General features: G+C 39.0%; 1 protein-coding gene across 2 annotated transcripts; it reads left to right on the forward strand.

Moving 5' to 3' along the window:
- The first annotated feature begins 577 nt into the window (after window positions 1–577).
- On the forward strand, window positions 578–10,165 carry cdc123 (cell division cycle 123). Of its 2 annotated transcripts, XM_005808029.3 has the most exons (13): window positions 578–687; window positions 903–974; window positions 2,308–2,371; window positions 3,258–3,290; window positions 3,512–3,607; window positions 3,700–3,806; window positions 4,802–4,853; window positions 5,891–5,966; window positions 6,192–6,314; window positions 6,503–6,531; window positions 7,266–7,373; window positions 7,458–7,595; window positions 9,020–10,165. In XM_005808029.3, exons 1-13 carry the CDS (start codon window positions 614–616, stop codon window positions 9,071–9,073), a joined length of 1,026 nt encoding a protein of 341 aa, XP_005808086.1. In that variant the 5' UTR covers window positions 578–613; the 3' UTR covers window positions 9,074–10,165. The 2 variants fall into 2 exon arrangements, with proteins under 2 accessions (XP_005808086.1, XP_023206303.1); XM_023350535.1 differs by having other exon boundaries at window positions 7,266–7,595.

The following is a 10,165-nucleotide window of genomic DNA, read 5'->3' on the forward strand; positions in this document are numbered from 1 at the left end:
GATTTTTATTTATTTTTTTATTCTCAATGTTAAAATATGTAAATTTGCTACATACAGGACATAGTATCACCACCACAGCATGCTGCTGCCACCACTGTATATCTCACTGTAGGTGTGTTGCTGTTCAGTTTGTTCGTATGCGCCATTTGTGATGACACCTTGTGCAAACAAATTAAAGCAATAAAAATATTTTTTGAGAATTTTTCCTCTAATGTATTTATAAGACGGAGCTAATAATCAAACTGGGCTTTCTAGTTTCGCTGCAAATGCGATCTTCTTTGTAAAAAAAAAAAAAAAAAAAAAAAAGAGCAGTTTAAAAAGTTTAAAAATAAATCGTCACACTAATAAACGATCTATGTTGCGTGTACGCACTCATTTTACGTCCTTGTGTGCATCTCCAAAATAGCTCCTCCGCGAAAAAGGAAAAGCTTTTCACGCAAAGCGCAGTTTTCTAAGTTAAATAAATATAAACTGTTGCATTTACACGATTGGGAACATTTTCTGATATTTTGAGACTGTAAACGAATTTTGGAGACCATGGCCATTTTAAAACGGTCTAAGTATCCGGAGGACATTTAGCGACGGACATGTTTCCTTCCCAGGATCTTACAGCATGAAGAAGGAGCAAGTTGTCCACTGTCAGTTCTCTGTTTGGTATCCGATATTTAAGAAGCACACGATAAAAAGGTAAACGAAAACGGTTTAGTGGGAAAACAGGCTAGGGGCGCTTGTTTGTTTCTGCTGCTGTAAAACTCGACTAACGTTAGCAACAAGACACATTTACACAGCTGTAACCTTGTTTAGTTGTTTGTGTTCTGAAATATTTGTCAGAGTCAGAGATTCTCCTGAGCTCCCTCTGCTTTCATGATCTGTTTCTGATTCATTTCTGTCTCGTTTCCCAGTCTGATCCTTCCACTGCCTCAGAATGTAATAGACTATTTACTGGACGATGGGACACTGGTAATCTCTGGAAGGTATGAAATCACACACACACACACACACACACACACGCACAAAATCTACAACCAGAAATAGAACAGTTCACGGAACACGGTACATGTTTTCATTAATGGCGTTGAGCTTTACTTGGACCTGCACAGAAATTAAAAATTTATCTCACAACCCGTTTTAACTTACGTTGTTTCTGATCCCCATTTGGACTTTTATCGAAAATGTGTTGTAGAAAATAATTATTTACATATTTATGCTTCCACAATCTATGTTCTTAAATCTCCCTGTGATTGAAAACAGCTCATTTTGATATTTCTTTCTTCTTTAATAACCTTTAAAGAAGGTTAAACGTTCACTAAACATGTCGCAATAAGCAATTAATCGCATAAATTAAAATTAGTTCAGTAATTTCCTTTCTGATTACTATTTTTTTTTTTTGACAAACTATTTTATTCACACAGACCTAATCAATTTTATTTTTTATTTTTTCCCGTTGGGTGTGATTTTTATTTTCATTTTATGTGTTGCTTTCGGTTGTCGTGTTTTATTTTGCATATTTAAAATATCAGAATCAGCCTTTATTTTCATTGTACAACGAAATTAGTTTCGGTTCAGCCCATCCAAAAAACAAAAAAGACAAATAACGCAAGACATGGTTAGACGGGTACTTTAGGCTGCAGCCATCGCCGGAAGAATATTTTCCTGTTCCAGTGTTACGGGCTGTTTAGAAAATTGCAGATTATTCGTCTTTGAGAAGGTGAACTTTCATTATTATGCTATTATCAATATATTAGATGAAAATGGTCTCAAAACGGCAACATTATGATTTACCGCAATCATTTTTGGGACAACAGCAACATTTGTTATCGTTTCGGGCCTGGTGTTCACTGATTGGAAGAAAGATCAGACAGTTTGTAGTTTCTGACAGGTTACTGACCGGTTAGAGTTCATCAAGCTAAAACTTGTTTTCTTTATCTGTACGCCTAGTTGTAGATCTATGCATGGACAATATATAGTGAGACGGTGGTGAGGTGTGCTGTAAGAGTGCTTCTTCAGCAAGTCACTTACGTGTTCCACCGTGTTTACAGGTGAGGTCAGGCAGAGACTCTGGATTATATTATTTACAGATGACATTGGGATGTATATGGACAGGAGGGGGTGGCAGGAAGAGAACCTGCAGAAGTGTTAGTTTGCTCTGAAGAGAAGGAAAATGAAAGTGTGTAGAAGACAGAGGGTAACAGGTGGAACATTGACGGGTTCTGGGCGCTGTGGCTCAGCCGTCTGGCGGTGGGCGGGGCTCGGAGTTTTATTCAAACCCTAAATTTTACACGAGCGCTCCTCCTCTTGCCTCCCCAGTGATCACAACTCCCAGCCGATACAGACCAACAACAGCGAGTCAGATGCTGAGGAAGACGTACAGGTAAGGTCACTTTGAGATTGGAGAAACTTCACTCCATCTCATCATCCGCTTGAGCCTGCGTTAGCTTGCTGGCAACACAGGAAAAGAGGTTAGCTTGTTAGCACCGTTACAAGTTAGCACAGAGTGTGCCCTGAGCTGAATGCGGTCCGCTAAAGTTCACCACGACTGAAAAATGAAGCATTAATCAGCACATTCTAAAACCTGATGGTTTATCAAGGCAATTTCAGGTTCAGCTCAGGACTTTTGTTCACTTTGTACTGGAGCCGTCTCTGTCTCAACATTGGCTGGTCAATACAGATGAAAGCACCTCTTCTCAACCAATCAAATTCAAGGAGATGAAGAAACTATTCCATAAGCAGAGAAGAGTCTGTTCCTATTATCTCCCAACAGAATGTCTGTCAGAAAGTCAACTTTTACAACAGCTCCCCCTGGTGGACCGAAGGTTGTTTTGTTTTTTTACCTGACTCAGTGCAAAGGGCACTCTGAAATTTTCTGTGCATTTGGAAACATGAATTAGCACAATTACACATTATTTTGGTATTAAAAAAAGAGTAAATAAGCAGAATGTTAGGCTACATAATGCAGTTAATGGCTAACATTGAGGAAAGAAAGTAAAATAAGTATTCAGTACCACATGTTAGGTTTTATGTTTTGCTCTTTAGATTTTGACCATCTGGCCATTTTTCAGTGTGAATCTGCTCTAAGTGTGTCTGTCTGGGTTGGTCAAAATTCCCATTTAGATTTGGTGGACTGTATAAATACACAATCACAGCAACATGCTGCCACCACATGTGTGACTTTCTCTTCCACAGACATTAAAATCTGATTTGTTTTCCCGTTAATTCTCACTCTCTGATAATTCCGTTGCTTCTCTACTCCCCTCTAGTGGTCGGATGATGAGACGACAGCGATAGCCACTGTAAGTAGTTCAGTGGCCGTGTCTTCTTGTTGGCATGTTCGTCTCATCCGGATGAAGGAACATGGAAGATTTTCTGGTTTTATTTCACAGAAATGTTTTTAAGTTGAACTTATGTTCAAATGCTACTGGTGGAAAAAAAATAGTGTAGCATTGTGTACCTATTAACATGCCTACTGAGTGTACCGAGTGCTTATGACGAAATAATTGATTCCTTTTCCAAGGCTCCCGAATTCCCGGAATTCGCTTCTACAGTGCTGGAGGCCATCAACGCCCTGGGTGGGTGTGTCTTCCCCAAACTCAACTGGAGCGCTCCGCGGGTAAAACACACACACACACACACACAGGCGATTGAGTTTGCTGATGTGGCGAAGCGTCCGGTAGAGCCTCTGTCACCTGGTTCCTCTGACAGGACGCCAACTGGATCGCTCTGAACAGCTCGCTGGAGTGCCGCAGCCTCGGCGACGTCTTCCTGCTCTTCAAAAGCTCCGACTTCATCACGCACGACCTCACGCAGGCGTAAGCCCTGTTGTTCTTCCTATTGGAAAAGCATTACAAAAAGAGTTTTTATATTTATGTAAATCTATGGGGCGGGGGTAAATTATACAGCCCTTGCATCTAAACTTTTTCTAAGCTGTATCAGACATTAATCTGCTCTAAATCCCATTATTATTTTTATTTCTGCTTTAATTGGGTTTTTTTTGTTGTTTTCTTTTACAGTGGTTTCGTGTCCATCTTCCCCCGTGATCTTTCATAGATACACCTCTGGAAAAAATTAAGAGACCACTTAAGATGATCAATTTTTCTGATTTGACTTTTTATAGGCATGTGTTTGAGTAAGATGTACATTTTTCTTTTATCCTATGAACTGCTGACAACACGTCTCCCAAATTCCAAGCAAAAATTTCAGATTTATTTGCAGAAAATGCGAAATGGTCAAAATAACGAAGAAGATGCAGCGCTTTCAGACCTCAACTAATGCAAAGAAAACATGCTAATATTCATTTAGAAACAATAAAACAATTGTCTTAACTTAGGAAGAGTTCAGACATCAATATTTGGTGGAATAACCAGGAGGTTTTCAGTGGGGTTCAGTGCAGTGGGCTCGTCATTTTTTTCAGAGCTGTATATTCGGCTGTTAGTGGTAGTTATACCAATTTGATATATTTTTCCTAAGTGTACTAGTTATGGAGATATTTAAGATATATTGTCTAGAAAAGATTATTTAAATGTGAAATAGTCGTCATTTGTTTTGTATGTTTTTATATTATATACTGTTCTTCTGCTGAATATAAAGTTACAACAAAAAAAAAGAAAAAAATACCACACAGCTGTGCACCTTGGCACAACCCTCAGAACCTACCGGAAGCTATGGGGACTGGAAACAACGGCATAACATAAGTGGAAAAAGCTGAAATATGAATTTTATGAATCCTTTTCATAGGAAATCAATGTAAAGTGAAGACCACTGCTAGCTAAAGCGCTAACTAGCTTTGGTGCGATTTGCTTTGCAGGTTCCTCCAGTGCAGCGACCAGGACTCTCCAGATCCAGTCATCAGTTACGAGGTACTTCAGTCTTCATTTGGAAATCTGTTTTGATATTGCAGCGTCAGTGTATTCATACGGAGAAGGCTTTTTTTTCATACACGCAAAACATTTAAAGCAGCAGGTTGATTTAAAAAACACAAATCACATCTGAAAAGTGAGAAAAAAAAAATTCTAACATTTGTTGTCAGGTTATAAATGGCCCAACATTAAAAGTCCTGATCAGATTCTTAATTGTGCTTAAATACAGAAGCACAGAGGAAATTCTACTCCATCATTTTTATTCATTTTTGTGTCATTATTGATAAAAATTCTATATTTCAGAGGAACTTGAATGTAGCATAAATGAGAAGCTAGAAGCCAGTTTGGAGACCAGTTGGTATATATTTATGAAGAACCATAAATGTCAACCGCGCCGTCATATTTAATTCTGATTAGCTAGTATTTTTGAATTAAGGCTGAAACGATTAATCTCAATTAATCGTCCAAAAGAAAATAAAAATAAAAGTAAATTAGTCACAGTTAGTCACAATTAGTCACAATTAGTCACAGTTAGTGACTAATTTAGCAATTAGTCACTAACTGGCTAATACACGCTCAAAAGAAATTGTATTTGCTGAAAGAACAACACAGAGAAGCACAAAAAATATACACATTTCTTTATTTAAGAATTAAAAAATTATTTTCTGTAAATATTTTCTACCCAGAACTTCTCAAGTGGGATAATTTTAGCTTCACATGATTCAAAATTTCTAAATAAGAAAAAGGAAAAAACCTCCTGATAAGCACCTTTTGCTGTCCAATTATTCATCAGTTAATAAAAAAACAAATCCACATACTAACTCTACACTGTATTAAAATTGAGCTCTTCACAGGCTACAAATGATGTTTATATGCAACATATTTATATTCGTTAGACTTAAGTGACTACAAGAAAAAAATCTGCAGAATGTACAAATTTTGTTTTCTCCGATTAATCGTCAGAATAATCGATTACTAAAATAATCGTTAGTTGCATCCCCGGTTTAGATGGTAACGGTTGGTGTCCTTGTCCTCAGCTGGTGTTGAGGAAGTGGGCGGAGCTAATTCCCGGCGGAGAGTTTCGCTGCTTCGTCAAAGAAAACAAACTGATTGGTAAGAAACAAACCCTCGCGCTCATAACTGCAGCGTGCGGCAGACGCTTCGGCGCTCTACGAGGAACAAAAAAAAAATCAGAATCAAAAGCATAAGTAGAAAGCGTCTCCTGCCGAAGCGCCTGCGAAAACGGGCCGAGTTTGAGCCTTGCCCTGTGTTCGGCGGGCTAATTATAAAATCCAATTTGAGCTGCGCTCACTGGCGTGTGTCTGCGCGATCCGGCAGCCGTCTCCCAGAGGGACCACACGCAGTACTACCAGCACATCCTGAAGCAGGAGCAGCACATCTCCCAGGCCATCCAGGACTTCTTCAGCCAGCACGTTCAGTACCGCTTCCTGGACGAAGACTGTGAGTCATCATTTATTCACAGTCTTACAAATGAGCTAATTATGCAACTGGAAATGGGGATTAATGAGTCTGGGTTCTTTCCTGTGTTGAAATTTTAATATTTCATCTCAAACGATTCCTTTGTTGTGTGAAAGTCAAGAAAACAGTGAAATAATGTCTCTGTCTTTTTTTTCTCTTCTCATTTCCAGTTGTGTTTGACGTGTACAGAGACAGCCAGGTAACTCGTTTATCTACTTTAGAAGACCTGTTGGACTCTTCCATATTTTGTCGAGAAAAAAAAACACAAACTTTGAGTTTTAAAAAGGTTTCCTGTGTTAGATTAACGAAGAGCAGCACCTAGTTGTACGCTGGAGGCTTTGCCCTCGATGCTGCTGAATAAAATTCGTTCAGGGCAAAAAGATTGCCCTTTTTATATAAACGCCTGCTATGGAAGAAAAAGTTTGATGGTTAAATGAAAAACTGTACGTTTTAATTCTGTTTTTTGGTTTTTTAACACAAAAAAACAACAAAAAAAAAGAAACTGTACAGTATATTTTTGCCCCCTAAATTCTGTATTTATGGAAAACAAAAACACTAAAATTCAGCCAGAGAGCTACAGTGGAAGGGTTTTGGAGATGCATACCTCATATTTTAAATTGTTTTTCATTTTCTTTGTGTTTATTTTGGGTAGCTGAAATGTCTTCCAGGTCCAGCGGTCAGCGTTCTTGTACAAAATCAAAGTTTATTTGAAATTTGAGAGTCAAAACAACAATATTATGGTTTATCATGATCATTTTCACCCTTTCAGATGTAAATTTTCAAAACAATCATGTATTGTCTACCTGCTGATTCACTGTTTGAAACTTGGCCTGAATTCTTTTTGCATAAAAAACACCAGTAGTGGTTGTAATGCAACTAAAGCTGAACAGAAAGCTTAAGCAACAGGTTTAGTTTTTTTTCTTCTTTTTGCAGGGCAGGGTGTGGCTCATCGACCTGAACCCATTCGGAGAGGTGACCGACTCGCTGCTGTTCAGCTGGGACGAGCTGATGTCTGGAGAAGTCGTCGACCATCAGCAGCAGGTCAGCAAACCCGGTTTTTACCCAAAGCGCACTGCTTTCGCGACCCGACGCGGATCCCTCCGTGACGGCTGGTTTGTGTGGCAGGACGGCCCGGCGTTCCGCTACACCACCAGCGAGGTGACGGTGCAGCCCAGTCCGTGTCTGAGCTACAGAATACCGCGGGACTTCGTGGACCTGTCCGCCGGAGAGGACGCCTACAAGCTCATCGACTTTCTGAAACTGGTGGGTTCTGGTGTCTGCACGTTAGAAAACACGACAGATAAGAATTTAAATGCAGTTTCCAAACTAGCTAAAAAAATAGCTTGTACACCAGTACAGTATTGGGCAGGTGCTGATGCTAAAGTGCTAATCCATTAACCTGCTAACTTGAATTCAAATTATATCTGCCCTTGAAAGACTACAACCCTCAAGCACCAATTTAATTTTGATATTCTAATTTACATATTCTGTGACGTCCTTAAATATCGTATTCACGTTTATATCTTGTTCTCTACAGCCTGTGTTTTATTTTGTTCCTGTGTGCTTGTTGCTAGAAATTAAGTTATAGGGGGGAAAAAAACCAAAACGTGAGGAGAAGAAATGGGACTGTTGCACAAACAGTCTACACCCACTTCAAAATAAGAGCAGAAATATAAACGTCTGACTGCTGGAGGAATTCAAAACGGCCAAGAAAATTTTGTGTTTTGGAATTTATTTGGAAAAATTAATTTAGGGAAAGCTAAACGCACTAAAGGTTTTCAAAATTAGCAAAAGTTCTAGGCAAAACAAATTTGCTCCATTATTAGCATATTAGCACAAGTGTGCCAACCTCTGCCCAAAAAGAACCATAGCAACTGATTATATCTCAGATTTTTAGTGATTTTAAAATTATTTGGAACTACCGTATTTTCCGCACTATAAGGCGCACCACATTATAAGGCGCATCTTCAATGAATGGCCTATTTTAAAACTTTTTTCATATATAAGGCTCACCGCATTATAAGGTGCATAGAATAGAGGCTACAGTAGAGGCTGGGGTTACGTTATGCATCCATTAGATGGAACTGCGCTAAAGGGAATGTCAACAAAATAGTCAGATAGGTCAGTCAAACTTTATTAATAGATTACAAACCAGCGTTCTGAAAACTCTGTTCATTCCCAAAATGAATAAACAGCTGTTGCTTCCTCCACTTCTGCACCATTGATTGGTTCATGTTAAATTCTCTGGCTGCTGCTCTATTCCTGTGTTCTACTGTGTGACTGATGCCTTGAGCTTAAACTCTGCGTCGTAAGCGTCTCTTATTAGGAGCCATTTTGGGGTCTTTACACAAAACCCAGCATGCACCGCGCGCTTCTTCTTCTACGGGGGAAAATGAAGTCGGCGGCTGCTTACCGTAGTTGCGAGACCTGTTGTGGCTCAATATTGGTCCATATATAAGGCGCACTGTCGGCTTTTGAGAAAATTGAAGGTTTTTCAGGTGCGCCTTATAGTGCGGAAAATACGGTATATTATTATTTTTTTTTTTAACTGTATCTTTTTTTTTTCTCGATTGTGAAAAACAAAATAGCTTACCACCAGGTTGGGCTGTTTCTTAAACATCTGCTCTGTACAAAGCCTGGCGTCCAATAAAGTTTCATTCAAATCTTCTGCTTTCTACTTTGTTCAGACGAAGAGCCAGCAGGAGGAATCCGAAGAGGAGGAGGAGAATCCTCCCCAGTGATGTCAGCTTTTTGTATAACGTGTGTGAAGAGACTCGTTTCCCCGCTGTCAATTATTTTTACACCGTTTTCTTGTCCTCACGCTGTTCTGTACCACGTCTTCTGAACCGAGTCACAGCTGAGAAACAGAACTTACGTTACCGAATCATGCTAGCAACTCCTGGAGATCATATTTTCCTGTCAGGTTTTTCCCCTCCTCTGTAACTGCGGAGGGTCTGACTTGCCTGCTTTTAGATATAGAAATAAGTGCATGTAGAAGTTATGAACAGTTAATGTGGAAAAATGTAGGACGCCCCAATAAACATTGACTTCTTCACATATTTGATTTTTTTGTTATCTCTGGGAGAGAAAGTGATTTTCATGGGCATAAACATTAAAAATTAATGTCTTAAAATCTTGTTTTACTCGTTATATATGTACTTCTTAGGTAAGTTAGGACACCCCTATGAGATGCACATTTGACTTGGCCCAGAAAGTTTTCTTTTATTATTATTCTTTGTTTTTATTCATGCTAGCATTTTAGACATATCTCTCCAAAGAACATGTCCAAACAATTAGGAAATGGTATGCCTTTCTTTTAAAAAAACAACAACAATTGGCCAGTTTGTCAAATAATATAGTAATTTATGGAAACTAAGTACGCTAAATGTTCTCAGAGTTAGCAAAAAGAGTTGAATGCTAAAATTTTCATACCTGTCAAGTGTCCTGTTTTGGCCGGGAAACTCCCGTTTTTTACTCCCCTTTCCTGCTGTGCTCCAGTATTATCATAACCCCCTGCACCTCGCCACTGACATTACTTTCCAACTGACTGTGACAGTAGCACCGTATTCTCAGTCCAAATCTTGACAGGTATGCGCTAAGTTAGCTCAGCTATTAGCAGAAGTGTTCCCACCTCTGTGTCATTTTTTGACTACTTCATGGCAATAATTTAGGGGGAGCTAAGTGCGCTAAATGTTTCCAGACTTAGCAAAAGTGCTAAATGCTAAATTAGCTCTGTTATATGTGGATTCGGGGAAGTGTGTCCCAGTCTGCCAAAAAGGAACCGTAACTGATTATTTCTCAGCTTTTGATGATTTTAAAATGATTTGGAACTA

This window comes from Xiphophorus maculatus, chromosome 17 (genome assembly GCF_002775205.1).
Source record: "Xiphophorus maculatus strain JP 163 A chromosome 17, X_maculatus-5.0-male, whole genome shotgun sequence".
NCBI lineage: Eukaryota > Metazoa > Chordata > Actinopteri > Cyprinodontiformes > Poeciliidae > Xiphophorus > Xiphophorus maculatus.

Excerpts from the sequence above, each read along its gene's own strand:
- cdc123 (XM_023350535.1), top strand. The coding sequence starts at position 614 with ATGAAGAAGGAGCAAGTTGTCCACTGTCAGTTCTCTGTTTGGTATCCG. Across the intron at positions 3,291-3,511 it reads AGACGACAGCGATAGCCACT|GCTCCCGAATTCCCGGAATT; the intron begins GTAAGTAGTTCA and ends TCCTTTTCCAAG. Across the intron at positions 4,854-5,890 it reads ATCCAGTCATCAGTTACGAG|CTGGTGTTGAGGAAGTGGGC; the intron begins GTACTTCAGTCT and ends CCTTGTCCTCAG.